Below are 19,739 nucleotides of genomic sequence, written 5' to 3' on the forward strand. Positions count from 1 at the left end.
GGTCGGGCCAGGAGCCCCTCGGGCAGAGGGAGGCTCGGCTTCCCCCTCTGCCAGGATGCCCGCGCCGGCCTGCGGGAGACAATCCCGCGCTGGCCGGAGCGGGGCCTCGGGCTGAGCTCGCCTTGGGTCCGTGACAGCGGCCAGCGTTGGAATCCGCGCCCGACTCGGAAGTCGCTGCCGGGTGGTCTTTGGCCGGCCTCCCTTCCTCCGCGCCTGAACTGTTTGAGCTCCGTCTCCCCGGGGTCCGAGGGGGGTGGGGGGGGGGGTCCGGGCTGTGTCATCCTTTCCTTCCCGGTCGGCGGGGGAAGGGCCGAGGGGTGGAGCGCCGCAAGAAGGACTCGGGGTGTGCCGACCGGCGGCGTTGTGGGATGATGGAGGCACAGGAGAAAGCCCAGGCATTCCCGGCTTGCCTTCCCATAGCGCCTCCCTCCTGGGTGGAATAGTCATGTGAGGGTAATAAGGAGCCACGGGCCTTCTCTCCCCAGAGGGAGAAGGCAGGAGGCCTACATTTCGTGGCTGCGGTTATGCCAGGAGCTCCTCTGTGTGGCCGACTGCAGCAGGTTCTCTGTGGAAGTCCGTTCAGGGAACAAGATGTTGCGTTGCTGGAATGGGCAGGTTGAATTGCTATCACTGTCTTTGCCATTGAACAGACTGGGACCCTGGTGTCTACCGGACAACTCTTCTGCTATGCCCCCCAAAGAGCATTGAGATCAAGAACTTGCTCAGTCATGCAAAACTTGACAGTAGTGGCCAGAGGGAACAAAAGTTGCTGTTCTGTGTTCAAACTTGCAATCTCCAGACTTTAGCCTGGGTCTGAGGTCCTTGGGGTTTCATGTGATAAATAACCTGTTCAGCACCAAACATTTGCAGAAGAAGACACAAGGATGTGTGGCATTAGTAATTATGAGTCTCTCTAGTGAATAGTTGCAGAGTCATTCTGGATTAACATGACATTCATTTGAAGGCTCCTTAGTGGGGTGTGTAGAGAACGCTGCAGAGTTTGTAGAGAAGGAACTGAAACACGCCAGTTCAATTAAGCCCATATCACTGTTACTTATTATTTAGGAAGTTCACCACTCACTGAAGCAAAAGCTGAAAGTTAAAAACCACCTATCTTTCACAATGTGTTTTGTGACCATTTTTACATTTGAATGCTTTCTGGCTCCAGAAATCTTACTAATGAAATATTATAAGATATATATACTTAAGACGTCTGTTTTAAACTCACCTTCTAATTTTAAATAGAGCTTAAATGACTAACTGCACAAACATCTGCTGTGTTGTATAATTGCTGTTTGGATTAATAATAAAAGATACAGTCTTGTAACTAGCTGTCCTATAATTGCTCTGAAATTGACTTGTTTATCTTGCAGAAGTCACCCTTGTTTATATGCTGTCCCAACAAATCTTCAGTCCTAATGAACGTTGTGTGGCTGAGCTGGCCCCAGTGAAAAAGCCTGACTGACACCAAGAATCCACCAATGCTGTACTTTGGCCATTGATGTTTAGCAGGGCCTATGGGAGAAAGTATTTATTTACTTCACTGAGATAGTCCATTCTTTTCACTGAAACTCAAGGCAAATCACAACATGTAAAAAACAGTTCAGTCAAGCAAAGCTAGGCTCCCCCGCCCATTAAGGTAAGATATCAGTAGAATTAGTGTAACAGCCCTGGTCTTCCTTGGTGGTCTCCCATCCAAGAACCAATCAGGGCCGACTCTGTTATGTCCTGAGATCTGATGAGATCAAGCTAAGCCTGAGCTATCCAGGTCCAGGACTTGGCTTACAGAATTAGAAAACAAGCAAACAATACTGCAAGTGGTTTACAAATGTAGAAAGTAAGACAGTAAAGACAATGTGAAAACACAATGTTGCAATGGATTTCAGTCCCATTATAAAAGTATCTGTTTGGACTTGGAGGGTGCTGCATTCTCCTTGGCAGGAAGTTTTTAGAAGGAGATTGAATGAGCACCTATCAGGAGCGTGTGATTTTTAAATCCCCGAGAAGGTAGACGGCTGAACTGGATGGATGGCCTTTTGTGGTCTCTTCCAGCTGTGTGATTTGGTTTCTCTTTGCTTATACTATTGTTCCGTTGCTTTTATAAAAAATAAAAATGGCTTCCTGAGTATTTCTGTTTTGCACAGTTGCCTTAGTTCATGTAAGGTTGCAAACCAGTTATTGCTTTGTATTCCATATCTGGAGTTTGGCATTTCCCATGCTTGCTGCCTCCCTCCCCCTCCCCCCCACGGCAGTGATACAGACTTTATTGATGGCCAAAGCTGTGAAGGTGAAGGAGATAGGGTACAATATTCTATGCTGGCTTGGAGGATATCAGTATTCTTTTTCTAATAATTCATCTTATATGTGTTGCCCTGAATACGAGAGGATCCCAAATGTAGGGTGAAGGAGATAATGGAAATCTGCAACTAAAGAGTCCCCTGATGGCCATAGTGCTTAGTCTCACAGAGCTTTATGTCAAAAGTCAACTTGCAGAAAACATTGCAATTGAAAGAGGAAGTACTACTAGCTGTGACTTTTTTGTGAAAGGAATTGAAAGAATACTAAAAACAGCATTGTAGTTTGAAGCATGAAATCTGTATTGCGAGAAGTACCAACCTAACAGTGACCCAGAGGTGTATTATCCAGAGTGTAGGATTCTTACTATAACTTAATGTAAAGTTGGTTGTCTCTGCATACTTGGGTAGAGGACTGCATAGGAAAGACAACCAGGGAAGTCTACTGATCTCTAACTTTGGGGATTGGTTTGACCCTTGTTCTTGAGTTTCTTCAGAAAGTGAAGATGGAAGGGACAAGCAAATGTGAATACTGATTGCACAATTGGATTGGAGCCCAAAATTAGAGTTGTAATGCTGTATGTATGTTGTTGGGAGTAGCTCCCATTCAATTTTTTGGGAATCACTTCTAAGGACTGGGCTGCCCTTGCAACAGTTCTATATCCCAAAAAGAGTGGAAACGGGCTCTATGAAGACAGTCCTTTTGTCGTGTAAATCTTAATTGTAAGGGACTGAAACTGTTGAACGCTAGCTTGGTGCAGTGGTTAAGAGCTGTGCCCTCCAATCTGAAGAATTGGGTTTGATTCCCCACCCCACCACATGCAGCTGGGGTGACCTTGGACCAGTCACAGAGCACCTTCAGCCTTACCTACCTCACAGGGAGAGGAAGGATAGACAATTGTAAGCTGCTTTGAGACTCCTTTGGATACTAAAAAGCAGGGTACAAAAAACATGCTTATTGGTTACACTTGTTCCTTTCATGTCACCAAGGGTCTCAGAAGAGTGTACATTCTTCCCCTTGGTCTGGTTCACTGATGAGCTGCCATTTTGAATGGGGAGTTGGAATCTGGATTTTGTTTTTGACCGATGCTATGTACAATGCTACATGACAGGCATTTTCACAGAAAGCACTTTACTGAGGCACCTTCTTTGGGGGAAGGGCCTAACTTTGTCCCAGTAAATCCAATCCTCACCAAACTTGGAGGGTAGGTAGAAGAGAGTCAGCTGGTGATCCTCTGTAAGTTTGGTGTATCTAGCTTGGGGGAGAGGAAAGTGTTCTAATGAGTTTGTTTGGCCCCTAAAACATCGTGTTGAATCATGGTTTGCAAACCAGGCATGTAACAAACTGAATTGCATTTTCCCAGTTGGTGCCCATCTCTAATCACATGCCTCTCTGTGCAAATGTCTCTAATAGAACCTCATCTTTATTTTCTACAATTTACCAGTTATGCCAGACTAGGTATCCAGCTTCATGGATTGAATGTCCAGGAAATAGATTCAGATTGGTAGCCATGAACACAAAATTGTGCTTCAGGCATGGGAAATCACAACCTGCGAATGTCCACATGATACATTTTTGTGGCTGACATATTTAATTGCATCACTGTATGATTATGTTATCATATATATGCAAGTTAAAAAAAGGTGGGCTTGCCTGGAGATGGTGCCACCCACTCTTCCGAAGAAAATGCTGAACACATTTGGTGCATTAAATCTGAGCTTTGATGGAAGAAAACCACAAATGCAGAATGCCAAGTGCAATATTGGATTATGAATTTAGCATCCAACAACTCTGAACTGTGGAAATGGTCCCAATGGCACCTTTAAGGCCAACAAAATGTAATTCTGGGTATAAGCTATCTGAAGAAGTATGCATGCACATGAAAGCTAGTCTTTGAAATTAATATACTAGTACTAGAGAAAAGACTTGGATGAAGCCGGTTTGACTCTGATTAGTGACAGTGTAATTCTTCATACTATTTTAAAATTAAATTTATATTTATATTCAGGTGGTGCTAACTGCTGAATCGACTCGTCTGTCATATTCAGTGAACATTGGAATCAGCCATGGCATACAATGAAGGACTCAGTGGGGACCCTAATCAACTAGCACAGCGTATAACTTCCAATATCCAGAAAATCACACAATGTTGTAAGTTATATTTCAAGCTAACTGTCACATGTTTCTGTACCTTTTTCAGTTGGCAGCTGTGATACTGTGAAAAGCTATGTTTAAAACTGATAACATATTAATGTTTCATAGAAATAGTGTTAAACTTTGAGGTCTCTACACTCATCCTTAGGTCATGTGTTTGACTTGCACTAAAGTATTATTATTTATTAAATTCCTGTACCACCCTCCCATGATAGCTCAGGGCAGCTTACATAATACAAACAAAAATTAATAACAGATTAAAAACAACATGACAAATGACAACATTAACAATATAAAGGCTATGCGCTATATAAAGGCTATACCTTTAAGGCTACACGCAGCCTGGATCCCACCTATCTGAAGGACTGCTTGTCTGGTTATGCCCCTCGCAGGGCCCTTCACTCTGCAGGTATGAATTTGCTGGTTGCCCCAGGCCCCCAGGATGCCTGCCTGGCCTCAACTAGGGCCAGGGCCTTTTCGGCCCTGGCCCCAGCCGGGTGGAATGAACTCCTGAAAGAGCTGAGGGCTCTGACGGAGTTCTGCAGGGTCTGTAAGGCAGAGCTGTTCCTCCAGGCATTTGGTTGAAGCCAGGACGGTGACCAGAGTTTTGATCTGTGGATTCCCCCTATTTCTAATTTTTAACAAGCAAGACCCCCGGTTCATCTTGCTTGGGATCTTCAGCTGGTTCCATTGTCTGAAACAGCAGAGCTGGGTGCAGATTTTAATTTTCCACCATCTTTTGTTGTATATATTATTGTATGGAGTTTTATGAGGATTTTATATTGCAATTTTAATACTTGTTTGTGAACCACCACAAGACGAGTAGTCATGAATGGCGGTATATAAATAGAAACATAAATAAATAAAACATATAAAAAACATAAATAACAATTCATCCGCATTTAGGTCTTACCTGCATCCAGATTATTCACTTCCCATAAATCTCCAGACTAGATACCTCTAGTCTATGGGGGTGTTTTTGTAGGGAAGGGTCATAGATGTTATTTAGTCATTAGCCCCAACCAAAAACTTGGTGGAAGAGCTCCGTCTTGCAGGCTCTGTGGAACTGTACCAGCTCCAGCAGGACCTGGATCTCTTACAGGAGCTCATTTCAGCAATTAGGGGCCAGGACTGAAAACCTCTTAGCCCTGGTTGAGGCCAAACATACTTCCCTAGGACCAGGGACCACCAGCCGGTTGAAATTTGCCGAGATGTGTGCTGTTCAGGAGACATAGGCAGAGAGGTGGTGCCTCAGCTGATCTCCCCTGTGTTTTCCACTTTTTTCTGATTTCCTGTAAGGCTGGGATGCAACACAGCATTTCCTGTACAAGCCAAACAGCCATAAAGAGCATGTTGAATTACCAGTTCCCTGATTGTGACTGCTGATCCCAATAGGAACTCAACCAGTGGACATGTGTGCATCCCAGTTCAAATGAGAGGTGGGTCAATTTTGAAACTCTGGAGGAAAATTTTCAGGCAGTATGCAATTCCAGAGTCTCTGAGAAAAGGCAATAATGCTAGGAAAAGTTGAGGGCAGCTGGAAAAACAAGACCCAACATGAGATAGATTGACTCAATCAAAGAAGCCATGGGCCTCAATTTGCAAGACCTGAGCAAGGCTCTTAGTGAATAAAATGTTTTGGAGGTCATTAATTCATAGTGTTGCCATAAGTTGGAAGCAAATTGACGGCACACATGCAATTAGACTTGTTTGACTTGTAGAGGTTTTTGGGCTCCTTGCCACAATTTATTCCTCCTGATAATATTATCATGTTGTACTTTTTCTAAGCAGTGAAAGGTTTGAATTAAGAGTAGTGGACTCACCTTACCCAGTGTTCTTATACTGGGATGGCACTGTGCAAAAGTGGAAGTGGAAAGATAGGCCCTCAATAATCAGTTTGCATTTCTTATATGATCTTCAGGAGTCCTGTCAAAGTTACCTCTGATAGAGGACTTTGACAGATGGCTGTACAAAATGTGGCAGCATGCTTACTGGGCTGAAAAAAGACCCAACATGAGATCGATTGACTCAATAAAGGAAGTTGTTTGTATCAAACCTGGGATACTGATAATTAAAAGAATGATTGTATAATGTTTATTTTAAAGAGGTAGGCTTCAAGTTCTGTTGTAGCAGAAACAATCTTGTGGTACCTGTTCTGGAGCAAAGTTTTATGATGACAACTTTTTGTGGGCTGGAGTCAACAACATTTCGTTGCTCTATGGAAGGTGAAAAACAATCTGTGGGACTAGAAAAAAAACAAGCTTTGAATGTGCATCTTGAAACTCAGTTTTGTCTGCTGAACATCTTCAGATTCTGGGTGGCTTTACCAATGTATGTTGGCTTATTCTTATAGAACTACCAGGATGCATGAAACCAATTTTGCCCCCTTAATTGGTAGTAGGATTGATTGCACTGTTTGCTGCTTTCATACATTATTTTGACCTTTATATTAATGTGTCTGATGGCTGAAGTGCCATTGTGGTGTTAAATGTATAAACCACACTGATTTTTTTTTAACTTAGAGCATCCACTGTAGGTATTCTGATCACTTAATAGACTTCTATTTGCCGTCTTAGAATATTATTTTGATAGATGGAGGCATATCTCCTGAACATCCCCTTTAGTTAAATAGAGCTAATTGTTCTTAATTTGAGGCTTTGAGAGGACAAATGTGAGGTGACCATTTTAAAGGTTCCTATATGGTTGTCCCTTCTTGCAGTTAATCTTTAGGGTCATATTCCTCTGTGTACATGTCTGACAATTTAGTAACTTAAGCTACCAACAAGACATCATTTCCTAGAGCAGGCATCCCCATGGACACCATGGCACCCATCAAGTTTTCCTGGTGGCCCACCAAGCAAGGGTATTTAAATAGTGGTTGGGACCAAGAGGTGGTTCAGAATCAGAATCACAGACACATAGAGTTGGAAGGGGCCATGCAGGCCATCTAGTCTAACCCCCTGCTCAACGCAGGATCAGCCTAAAGCAGATTCTGTTGGGCAAGTCTTCTGCTTGGCCATTGGTGAATAGACTGGTTGTGCAAATGTTTTAATGTTGCTCTGGCAGCCTCACCATCACTACACCAGCATCTTTATTCTGTGACTAAAGGTAAGCTGCAGTAGCAGTGATGTAACTGACTCTGCCTTTCACAGTACCCATTTTTGCCAGCTATTTTCTGTCTGGGCCTACCACTCTGTGCCAGAATTTCAGTTTCTCACATGTTCAGAAAGCTTGGGGAACCATGGTTCCCCACAACATGGCCTGATTTCCTTTTGGTGTCCTGTTGTTGATTTAGCATGTTGTGGAGCCCTCTGATTTAGCCACAGCTGACTTCCTATAGAGATCATGCTTCTTTGAGCATGACAGTGAAAAGAAGGGTGTTCTGCCACAATTGCTGACCAGCTGTTTTTAAGTGTAAATCATTACCCTGAATACTAATTCTGTGCTCTCATTAATTGTGGGATTGAGCACATGTCTATGTGTGTTAATGTGGCATCTGCATGAATAGGGTTTTAAGATTTACATTTTCTGTATGAAGATTTAGACTGGTACCCGCTTACCCCCAACCCATTACTCCCAACCCATCCCCCACTCTTAGAAAACTGTATTCTGATGTTGTGTGTGTATGAAAGCAGCTGAACATCAGTGTATGGCCTTTGTATAACTATTGGGAGTGCTGTATTCTGGTAGAAAGCTATATCATTGCCCATATCCAGCCAGTGCTGAGGCAGCTGCACTGGTTGCCAATTGCTGCCCGGATCCGGTTCAAGGTTTTGGTTTTAACCTTCAAGGCTCTACGCGAGTTGGGACCCACATACCTGAGGGACCGCTTATCGCCCTATGCCCCCCGTAGAGCTTTACGTTCTGCGGGAGAAAATCTATTGGTCGTCCCCGGCCCTAGGGAAGCACGCCTGGCCTCGACCAGGGCCAGGGCCTTCTCGGTCCTGGCCCCTGCCTGGTGGAATGAGCTCCCGGGAGAACTGCGGGCCCTGCGGGACCTTCCATCGTGTTCCGCAGGGCCTGCAAGACGGAGCTCTTCCGCCAGGTTTACGGTTGAGACCAGGCTTAACACCTACGCCCCCCCGGGACCTGAGGATTGGGATTAGACATGAGTACCATCAGTATCCCCTCTCCACTTGCTAAGGGGGAATGGGTAGTTGATTAGCCGCTCTTGCCAGGTAGTCATTAATATTGACATGTTAATTGGTTTTAATGTATTTTATGGGGTTTATACTGTTGTAACCCGCCATGAGCCGCAAGGGAGTGGCGGGAAATAAATTCAATAATAATAATAATAATAATAATAATCAGAAAACACTACCAGTTTGAGGTGCTTGGCTTTATACTGTGTAGCATGATGTATGAAGGGAGGCATTACTTGGGAACTTGAAGACTTGGATAGCATGTAGAAATGTTGAGGAATGGAAGATGGTAGCTTCAGGAATATGTGGCTTACTGCTTCATCTCCTCTTAGGCCTCCCACATAACACATGAGAATTCTCTCACTGAACCACTAACGCTATAGCCATACACATTTTAAAGTGCATTTCTATATAATGCATCTGATTCAGTTTGCAGTTTGCTTTTGTAGTGTATTGGTCTGCAATGCCGCTCAAAAAAACATGCTTAATATGTATCAGTAACATTTTGGAGTCTGTATCTTCCTGTTGGCAGTCATGTACCCACTGCGGTGCTAACCTGTTAGAACAGAGGCCTCCAGGTAAGGAGACTGGATAACCACAGGCCACAGTCCTTTGTGGCACCCTAGGTACATCTGACACCAAATTCAGATTTGCTGCTGGCTTCCTCATGTATATACATATATATCTCACTAAACATGCTGGATATGCCAGTTCCTGAATCATACAGTTGGCAAAAAAAAAAAAAAACCCTGCACAATGCAGGGACTCACAACTACCTGTCTACCCACAGTGAACCCAATTTCATGCCCAAATGATCCCCCTCCCTATTGGAGACAACACTATTTTTGTATTTCAGGTGGGAGGGGGGCAAGTGTATCACTGAAGACTTACCTCTTTCTGGAATACCAAGTTTGCACAGAGAATTCTGGTATCAAGGACTTTCATATCTCCTACTGAACTAGGAGGTGCAGGCTGCTCCATTTGCTTTGTACAGGTGCTTCTAGATGGTGTTTGCAGACTCGGACTTTGTCCTGTAGTAGTTTTGCAAGGAACTGTAGAAACAGCAGTCACAGTGCTGGGTTCTCTCAATCAGTGATTCTTTAAGAAGGTATATTTGATGGCTATCCAGTCACCATAATACAGTTCCATTCAATTTGATGACATCTGTGGAACTTATCTTCTCTCTCAGCTCTGCATGCGGTACCAATAAACTCAAAGAAACTCTCTATATATACACACACATATATATGCAGCTCAGTGTCTTATGTAGCTAGTCACCCTTTGTAAAAATATTTACACTAAGTTCATGTATTAGAAAGGCTGCTGGAAGAGGGTGTCTTTCTTGCCATCTGCTTTAGTTCTAGTTGTGTTAAGCATGCAGAAAGCATTTAATAGTAGGGGAACCTGATACTAGGGAAAGTGCTATTTAGAAAAAAATACCTAATAAAGCCTTTCTGTGAGTGTGTAAATGTTCATTTTACTTGAGAACCTTATATAAAGAAAACCAGGTAGGGGCTGCCTCACAGACAGACTGGCTTTCCACAGGCAGGGAGTTTTGATATGGTGAGTGTTTGATTTTATTCATCCTTATATTATTCTGATCCCTTGGGGGTGGTAGTCTGGTTCTTTTGGGTGGCACACCTCTTGGATGTTGTGTACACCAGTAGGGGAGATTAACCATATATAACTACTTAACTAGGTTGGTATGGGAGGAAGTGCAGAGGCAGCAGTGACCGTGTCAGTGAAGATAAATACCTGTAAAGAGCAACCTTTGTGTTCCACAACATAAAATGATTCTGCTATATCAGCATTATGCTGTTGCTGAGTTGGTGCCTAATAATGATCCATCCATCTGTCCACATAATGTATAATGGAGCCAACTGGCTTATGTCCAGATGTAGAGACAGGGAGAGCTATTAAAATGTATGTTCAAGGGGCTGATGACACTGTAAGGATGGATGGGAAGAACTCTGTTTAGTAGAGAGCTTTGTATTTCTTTCTCTTATTCCAACTTATTGGAACTGGAGAATTCTCCTGCAGGTTTGCATGGCATGGAAAACTCTCCTCCTCAGGCTTTCCTCAGTCCACTTGCTCTCATAATAGTACTCAAGCTAATGCCATCTGCTTTGTGCTTTTTCCTGTGCTTCCGATTCTCCAGTATTTCATTTCCCTGCTCTGTCCCTGCTCTAGACACTTCAGAAGGGAAGAAGGCCTTAAAAGAAAATGAACGATGGCCAGAAACTGAGGAGATCACTTAGTCATTAGAACAAGCTCTGGTTCTTGAGCTTATGAATCTGTGCTAAATGTTACCTTTTAGGATCCATTTATGAAGTACTGCCATGCCGGCTGTGGGTGTAATCTCTGTATAGTTACTTTCAAGTAACCATGCATTGGAAGCAAGCCTTCAAAACAATCCTTCACTGCTTATTGTTTGGATAACTCTGATCAGATCTGATACAGATGTAGACTGCACTTAAGAAGCCCTAGGCATCTAGCTAGTTTTTCTAGACCATATCATTCAGGTTTTGGCCAGTGGTATACTAGACAGTGTTTTTAGTTCATTGTGGGTATAGTACACAAGTGATACTATTGGAGAATCTTTGCTTCCATTTTATTTTATTATGTCACTATTTGCAACTTTAACATTAACTCATTAAAAAAAGGTGCCTCCCATTATTAAAATAGCAATTACCAGAGTCCATTAAAATATCTTACTCAAAGAAAAATAGGTCACAAGGATGGAACCTCTTCTTCAGACCATATTTATAAGTTCTTGAACTGGTCTCCCAATAGTTAGTTGTCTCACTTATAAGGGTGCACATTCTTGCCTAACTGATTTCTCATATACCGTAACTTTATGCACCACATGAAACTATCTGTACTTGAATCTTTCTTATAAAATGTATTAATTTATTATAAATGTCTGTTAGCCCTCAATCAATACACACCGTTACTTGTGTGAATTTACTTTTGTCATTCTCAGACACTTCTTGCAGCAGTGCCCTAAATCAGATTATCCACTGATTGTTTATTTGTTATTGTGTCAATGCATTTATTTCTTATTCCTCTCCAAGGCTATGCTATTCTGGGTCCCTGGACTTCTTGCTTAGCATGTTCAGCTGAGCCATTAGGCTGGCTCTGGTTTTGGCCTGCAGAAACGTCCTCCATGCTCCTTTTAGTCAAGACCAGCAATCATTCACTCTGTTCCTTTCCATCTCTTTGACAATATTTACCCTTCTGTGAGGTCCATTACACAACGTTATTTCTGAGGAAGTCCTGCTCCAAGCAGCCTTATGCTGCTAGGTGGAGGCTGGAGCTGGGTAAAGTGTTTTTGAGAGAGTCCCAGTACCAGAGTGGCTTGGGGGATGTAACCCCCCTCCCACACACACACATCTTACATGTACATGGCATCTGCTTTGGGGCCACTATTGCCTATTTCACCAACATGCTTCCCATCGCACAAGAAGACTCTGATTTGTGTTTGAGAAGGATGTGGTGAGGTTACTGTAAGTACTCACTGCTTGGGTGGATACTGAGGAAGGAAATTGGCTAAGGTTGTAGCTGAGAGAAGAGAACCATCATTGTTCATTTCAATAATGCATTTGGACTAGGCCAAACTGCTTTTTCAAGCAGGAGATTCCCATGCTAGTGAAAACATGCCTGCCATTTCTCCACTGCCATTTTCTCATTAAAATAAATGGCTCCCCCAAGCTGCTTTAGCCCACATTAGGTGCAGTTTGGTGGCTTCTTTCAGCAGTGAAATGATGAGGAAGGGGAAAAGGGGTCATTTCTCTCTGGCTGCATTTATAAACCTAAAGGTCTGTTGAGGATGGAGCAGAGTCTGGGCTGAATGCTGTAATTTCCTGATGTGTTTTCTAGACTCACAGCTAGCCAGGGACAGAGCAACCTCATCCCATTTGAGATTTCCCATCCTGCCTAGTCAGCATCCCATTAGCCATAGTGGCTCCAGCAGACCTATTGTCGTGCCCGGGAGCAAGTGGCAGGCAACTCTACTGGAGGCTCGGTAATAAGGAGGACAATCTTCTCCTGCTCTTGACCAAGAGGCCCCATGTCCAAAGAGAAAGACGTAGTTGTTGGCAGGCTACATATAATGGGAGGAAGGGACATGGTGTACTGCCTTTCTGCTGGGGGTGGGGGGAGTCCAGCATGGTTGAGAAGAGCTGGTGGCATGACACACTTTCTCCTTCATCCTGCTGTTACTACTTTACCTATGACAAACTGGACCTTCTCTTGCTTTACCTTGTTGCCCAGAAGCCATCAGTCTGTTTTTGCTTGGCAGTGGCTGCAGATGAGCCATTAGGTATACCGCCTCCCTGCCCCAAGTTTGGCATCATAAAATCTTAGAGTTGGAAGGGACTTCCAGGGTCAAATGTGCAGCCTGATCATTCACTTTTGAGAGATCCTTGACTCTATGTTAGGATGCACCTTGCAGATTAGGAACTGCTGGATAATCTGTGAAACCTCAATAATATAACATATTTTTGTGTTTGTAGCTCTTCTGCTATAAATATATAATGATTGATGGTTCTTGCTGGGTCACAAAAAGGCAAAGTTAATGGAGTGTGGAAGCTGGTCTTTTTAGAGACATTGCTATCATATCCAAACTAGATTCTTGTAATTATGTCAGGTTGTGAATGCTTACTCTTCAATGACACAAACAAGTTCTAATTGCTCAGGTAAAGGAAACAAGTTGAACAACATTTATGTACATGTTATTTTATTATATAGCTAGAAAGGGGCGTGACAAAGGCATTTTATTTTCAGCTGGGAATATTTACAAAGAACATTTTTATGTTGCTTCTCCAGGAATTTTTATAAAAGAAAAATAAAGAATCAAAACTTTGAAATACATTAAAATCCAGCATTTAAAAAGCATCAGCCAACACAAAAACTTAGATCATATAAGCAGACCGCAGATACCAAGTTTCTGAGTATATGAAGCATGAAGTTCTTACCATCCTGCAGTCAATAGATTGTGTGTTTCTCTCCTGACATTATTTTAAATTCTATAAACAGTATTTTCTTATGATCTGATGCTTTGATGTGTGTGTTGATCCATAGAGTTCTAGATTTGGGAGGGTTTTTGAGGCCTATGTGAGCCAACCTTCTAGATCAATCCAGGAAATCCAAAATTGGAAGTTGGCTGGCCAAACTCAGCTTGAAGACCTCCATTGGAGTTTGTCTTTTCCTCCCCATGTCTAAATAGTTATCAAATCAAAGAAGGAAACATCACATCTAGTCAGTTTCAGCAGAACTGAGGAAGGAAATTGACTAAGGTTGTAGCTGAGTGAAGAGAATCTTCATTAATTTGAAGTGTTTTTCCCTTGACAAGGCATTTGGACTGGACAAAACTACTTGTTTAAGCAGGAGAATCCCCATGGTTGCTTTGCATGATTTTGGTTTGTGAGCCCTGTTTCACCTTGCCTGTCCCCTTTAGTAGTAGTGGTGGTGGTGGTGGTGGAGGAGGAGGATAAGGATCAAAGTGGCTCACAATCACCTTCCCTTTCCTCTCCCCACAACAGACACCCTGTGAGGTGGGTGAGGCTGAGAAAGTGCTGATATCACTGCCCGGTCAGAACAGTTTTATCAGTGCTGTTGCGAGCCCAAGGTCACCCAGCTGGCTGCATGTGGGGAAGTGCGGAATTGGCATGCCAGATTAGAAGTCTGCATTCCTAACCACTATACCAAACTGGCTGATTACCAACTCCAGGAGAGCTACAAAAGTTATTCTCTGGGTAATAACAGCCACCACTTGGCTGATGTACAGGGCTGCTGGGAGGACCAGAGCTCCTAGCTGCCCCTTTCACTTCCAAGGCCTTCCCTCTGTGTCTCCCACAGCCCAGCATGTGAGCACCATTGGGACAATTTACTGTTGGGTACACCCCCCCCCCAGCTGCTTGCCAAGCTCCTTTCCCTGATGCTGGGTCTTCCCTTTTTCCCGTGCTAGCATTCCCAAGATGGGGGAGCTCAATGTGATCAGAGAACCACTGGTAGCTTCAAATTTATAAAGGCTTTATTCAAAGAGCAAGGTTCATAAGCATGTCTTTAACACAGCGCAGCGTTAAGCAAAAGAGTAAAAAGAAATTGGGTAAAATGCAATCCTTCTGACTCTCTGCTAAAATATACCTTATCTGATATGAAATAGATGATAGGCACCTTTACTTAAGGGGTTCCAAGTTCTTATGGTATGTTTCTCACTGCTTACCTAGCAGCCATGTTGTCCATGATGGCTGCTTACCTCTTCTCCAACTCAGAGCAAGTTCTTACTTTGATGGTCAGCAGGCAAAAAAACAACCACCCTGGTCAGCAGCACATATAACTCTCTGTCCCCTCCCACAGGAATCTAGAAGAAGAACTTTTCCCCCTCCCTCCGGGTACATGATTCCTGGCTAGGCTAGTAAGCATTTGAAAGTGAGCAAGAGATTAGTGAGCAAGTAATTAGTCAAACGTCCCTTTTCTTCACAGCACAGAGGGAAAGCTTGTATCTTTTTGGAATAACAAGAGGGGAATTTTACCACAATGTGAAAACACTCCACTGCCATTTTCTCATTAAAAATGGCTGCCACAATCTGCTTAGGACCGTCCCCTAAAAAAAAAAAACCACTTCGGCGTTTTTGAAAAATCCTAGATGCTAATGCCAGTGAAGTATCTGGATCTGAGATTTTTGGAAATCACAAAGATTTTCGGGCCCATTAGACTTAAGGTAAAAAGGGCAGGGGGGGGACCTGGGAACAGCAAAGCCACAAAATATAGCTTAGCGGTGGCCCCTACCTGTTAGCTGTTTCTCTGATTTTTTTCAGTAGACCTTTTAAATAAGCCTGCTTTAATTGGGCTGCAGAAGAAAAGGGGCTAGGGCTGATAGGCCAGGAGTAGTTTCCCAGCCTCTCAGCTGTTTTCCAGATCTTTTCTGCAGTCCCTTTAAACAAGCCTGGTTTAAAGGAACTGCAGAAGAAGTGGGGCGGGGGGGGTGTCAGGATTGTAGAATCTCTGTCATAAATTAGCTTGAGTTCCTCCATGTCAGTTATATTGCTTTATATTGGTTGGCGCCTGCTTGCCCCAGGCCATGTAGTTTGTTAGCTATAAAAGTGAATAGTGTTGTTATGTTAACCTTATCTTGTTGTGGGCTCTTGGGAGTGTTGTCACCTCTTCAAGGTTGTGAGAATGAAATTTTACAGAGCAAGGAGAGGGTCTGGATTGGGACCTCTCCCAGGGCGACGGGGCCGGTGCGGGCCCGTACAACTCGGGCATGCTCAGGGCCGTGGAGGGAGCGACTCCTGGGCCTGCCGACTTTTTGGAAAGGCACATCACCGAGCGCAGGCGTTTATCGAAGTATGATCGTCCAGCAGGGGATGAGCAGTGGCCGGATCAACTAGGAATGCCTAGCTATGGGCTGGAGCCCGCCGGTGAGACGCAGGACCTGCAGTACAAATTGGACAGGGTGACCAATTGGCTACAGGACCTCTCGGGTCGGCTGGATCCGGAGGAGCAACGCGAGACACAACGCCTGCTGCGGGAGGTGCACGGCGGTGCACGCGAGCCTAGTGGCCGGAGATCGGGAGGTCTGCCCACCCTGCGGGAACGCGAGGAGGCGGCGATGTAGGCAGCAATGCAGGCGGCAGCGGAGGCCGAGGCAGCAGCTTTGGCAAGAGCGCAAAGGGAGGCCGAAGACGGTGGTCGCGAGGGCGCAGGAGGCGCGGGTGAGGCGGAAGGTGCCGGGGCGGCGGAAGGCACTGGAGCAGCGGACGGAGCGGCGGCGGCAGCGGCGAACGTTGCGGGAGCGGAGGCGGCGGCGGCAGCAGCAGCGCGAGCAGCGGAGGCGGCGCGGGCCGCAGCGGAGGCGAGAGCGGCGGCAGGTGTGGGTCGAGGCATCGGCCGTGGAGCGAGAATCCCGGCCCCGGCGGATTGGGGCCAGGGAAGACTGCCTCCTCACCTCCGGGGAGTGGAAATGCGGAGCACCTACAAATTCAAGGCTAAATTCTCGGGGGATCCCGCAACTTTTCCTTCGTTTCTGGTGCACCTCCAGGCCTACATGATGGACATGGGGTTCACTTTTCATGATGATGCCGAGCGCATGCGCTTCGTAGGGGAGGCCCTGGAAGGAAAGGCAGCAAAATGGTTCATGGACTTGTACCGTTACAACCCAAGGGCCATCCGCAATTACAATCACTTCCTGAGATCCATGCGCCAGATGTACGTGGAACCGTTCGAAAGGGAGACAGCGGAGAAGAAGCTCAAGGCCCTGAAGCAAGGGAAACTGTCGGTGGCTGAATATGCCAGGGAATTCAAAGAGCTTTCCTCATCGGTGCCGGACTGGACCGAGCCCCAACGTGTGCTCGCGTTCGTGGGGGGTCTCTCCGGGGACTTGTCTAGCAAGTGCCTCCTTTTGGACGACCCCCTCACTGTGGCCGGATGGGTCCAGCTGGCTGGGGAGATGGAGAATCGTCTGGAAAGGGCCGCGGTGTTCCAAGGGCTGGCAGGGAAGGCAGGAGCAAAAACCTCTACGCCAGTAAAAACCAAGCCGAAAGCGAAGTTGGAGCCGACCGAGCGTACCCGGCGCATGGAAAAGGGGCTGTGCTTGGGTTGTGGCCAGGCTGGTCACTTCCTCGCGCAATGCCCTTCGAAGGCAGTGGCCGGTGCAAAAGCAACGGGCAGCACTCCGCCGAAAGCTTCGCCCGCCAAGAAAGCCGTCCCGAAGAAAAGTGCCAAGTCTCTGCTGGTACCGGCCGGCGCAGCAACCATTGTGGAAGACTCGGAGGAGGGCAGTGGCCAAGATGGCGAAGATCAAGCGGAGGAGCAGTCGGGAAACGAAGACGGTCTGCTGTAAAGGCGCCCCGCCAGCAGGCCTCCGACAGGGGCAAACGCGTGGTGAGTGATTCCCCCCTGATACTCCTACCCGCAACCCTCTCCAATCCCAAATCCGGGAAGAAGGTGGGAGTCCGCTGCATTGTGGACTCAGGGTGCACCCAAACTTTAGTAAGCCCAGCACTGGCCGAGACTCTGGGGGTGGGCAAGGTACCTTTGGGTGAGCCCCTACCGATCACCCAGCTGGATGGGAAGTGCGCTCCCGGGGGGGAAGCCACCGTAAAGACGCGCCCGATGGACCTGGATGTAAAGAAACATTGGGAGCAGATTCAACCCCTCGTAGCACCCCACTCGGCGTTCCCATGCGTCCTGGGGCTGGATTGGTTGAGGGAACATGACCCTACGGTAAAGTGGAAAGAGGGAACAGTGGAGTTTTCCTCTCCCGGTTGCAAGCAGCACGCTCGGCCCCAACCCCCCCTAAACGATCGGGTTGTGGCTGCGGTGGGGTCCATGGGGGAAGTGACTATCCCTCTGGAGTATCGAGACTTTGCAGATGTGTTTGCGGAGGCTGAGTGCAACCAGCTTCCCCCTCACCGTAAAACTGACTGTGCCATCGAGTTAAAGAAAGGGGAGCCCCTCCCAAAAGCCAAACTTTACTCAATGAGCCCAAGGGAGATGGCAGAACTCAGGGAATTTTTGGACAAAAACTTAGCCCGAGGGTTCATCAGACCCGCTACTTCACCCCTGGCGGCCCCGGTTTTGTTCGTGAAAAAAAAAGACGGGTCGCTACGCCTCTGCACGGACTACCGAGGGCTGAATGCTGTTTCTACATGTAATGCCTACCCGTTGCCGTTAATCAAAGACTTGCTTGGTCACTTGGGGAAGGCACGGATTTTTACAAAACTTGACTTGAGGGAAGCCTACTACCGGGTCCGGATAAAAAAGGGGCATGAATATTTAACTGCTTTTAACACCCCCTTGGGCCAGTTTGAATACATCGTTATGCCGTTCGGCCTCGCCGGCGCTCCGGACGTGTTCATGAACATGATAAATGAAATTATGCATGATTTATTGTATCAGGGGGTGTTGGTGTACATTGATGATATTTTGGTGTATTCTGAGGATGTGGGCAAGCATGCTGAGTTGGTCCGCGAGGTGCTCCGCCGCCTGCGGAAGCATCAGTTGTTTGCTAAACTTTCAAAGTGTGAGTTTCACCGAGGTGCGGTGGAGTTTCTGGGTTTCCGGGTCTCCCAAGCAGGGATTGAGATGGACCCAGGCAAAGTGCGGGATTTGTTGGCTTGGGAACCTCCCCGCACGAGGAGGCAGTTGCAAAGTTTCTTAGGATTTGCAAACTTTTATAGAACCTTCATCCCCAGTTTCGCCAAGGTGGCACTGCCTCTCACTGACTTGTTAAAGACAAAACAGGGGGGAAAGTCGGCAAGCCGTCCCGGCGCCCCACTCCAGTGGACCCCCCAGTGTCAGGACGCTTTTGAGAAGCTGAAACTGTTGTTTACCTCTGAACCGGTGCTAGCCCATGCCGACCCCACCAGGCAATTCACCGTGCAAGTAGATTCTTCGGACGTAGCAATGGGGGCCGTGATCCTACAAGAGGGGGAGGATGGGAAATTGCACCCGCTGGCCTATTTGTCAAAGAAATTTTCCGGGGCTGAAAGAAACTGGGTGATTTGGGAGAAAGAGGCGGCCGCAGTTAAACTAGCTTTATCCACCTGGAGACATTGGTTGGAAGGGTCCGCAGTACCCTTCGTAGTGTGGACAGACCATAAAAATCTGCAGGCGCTCAAGCAGCCCCGCTCGCTCTCCGCGAAGCAAATGAGGTGGGCGGAGTTTTTCTCTAGGTTCAACTTCTCTCTCAAGCACCTGCCAGGCAAAATGAACTTTTTGGCGGACGCCCTTTCGCGCTTGCCCCAGTACAATAGCAAGCGTGACCCATTGGTGGATACTGTTTTTACCCCCGCCCAACTGGGAATGGCCGCGGTGACGCGCAGCCACACTAAGCGGGGAACGTCAATCCCGGGTGGGTGGGTTCAGAAGGAGGTGTTACAAGACTCTGAATTTAACTCCCTCCGCCCCGACCTGACTGAAAAGGGGGGTCTGTTTTTCAAGGGGGAGCGGCTCTATGTCCCGGGGGGAGCGCGCGGAGACGTTTTGAAACTCTGCCACGATGCAAAAACCGCTGGACATTTTGGGTTTGTGAAAACTCTGCACCTGGTCCGGAGACATTATTGGTGGCCAACTTTGCGTGGTGATGTGGAAAAATACGTGCAAGGATGCCCCACGTGCATCGTCTCCAAACCTGCCAGTGGG

The 19,739-nt window shown here is 46.2% G+C and overlaps 1 protein-coding gene across 2 annotated transcripts in view; it reads left to right on the plus strand.

Annotated features, from left to right (window-relative positions):
• STX7 (syntaxin 7) overlaps positions 1–19,739 on the plus strand; it is a 38,500-nt gene that overhangs the window by 308 nt on the left and 18,453 nt on the right. Inside the window, exons 2-3 of one of the 2 annotated variants that reach the window (XM_077352718.1) lie at positions 1,374–1,639; positions 4,304–4,446. In XM_077352718.1, the coding sequence (XP_077208833.1) occupies positions 4,362–4,446 (85 nt within the window). In that variant the 5' untranslated portion in view covers positions 1,374–1,639; positions 4,304–4,361. The remainder of the gene's footprint in view (positions 1–1,373; positions 1,640–4,303; positions 4,447–19,739) is intronic. The other variant, XM_077352707.1, reaches the window with a different exon arrangement.

Source organism: Paroedura picta, chromosome 1, assembly GCF_049243985.1.
Source record: "Paroedura picta isolate Pp20150507F chromosome 1, Ppicta_v3.0, whole genome shotgun sequence".
In the NCBI taxonomy this organism is placed as follows: domain Eukaryota; kingdom Metazoa; phylum Chordata; class Lepidosauria; order Squamata; family Gekkonidae; genus Paroedura; species Paroedura picta.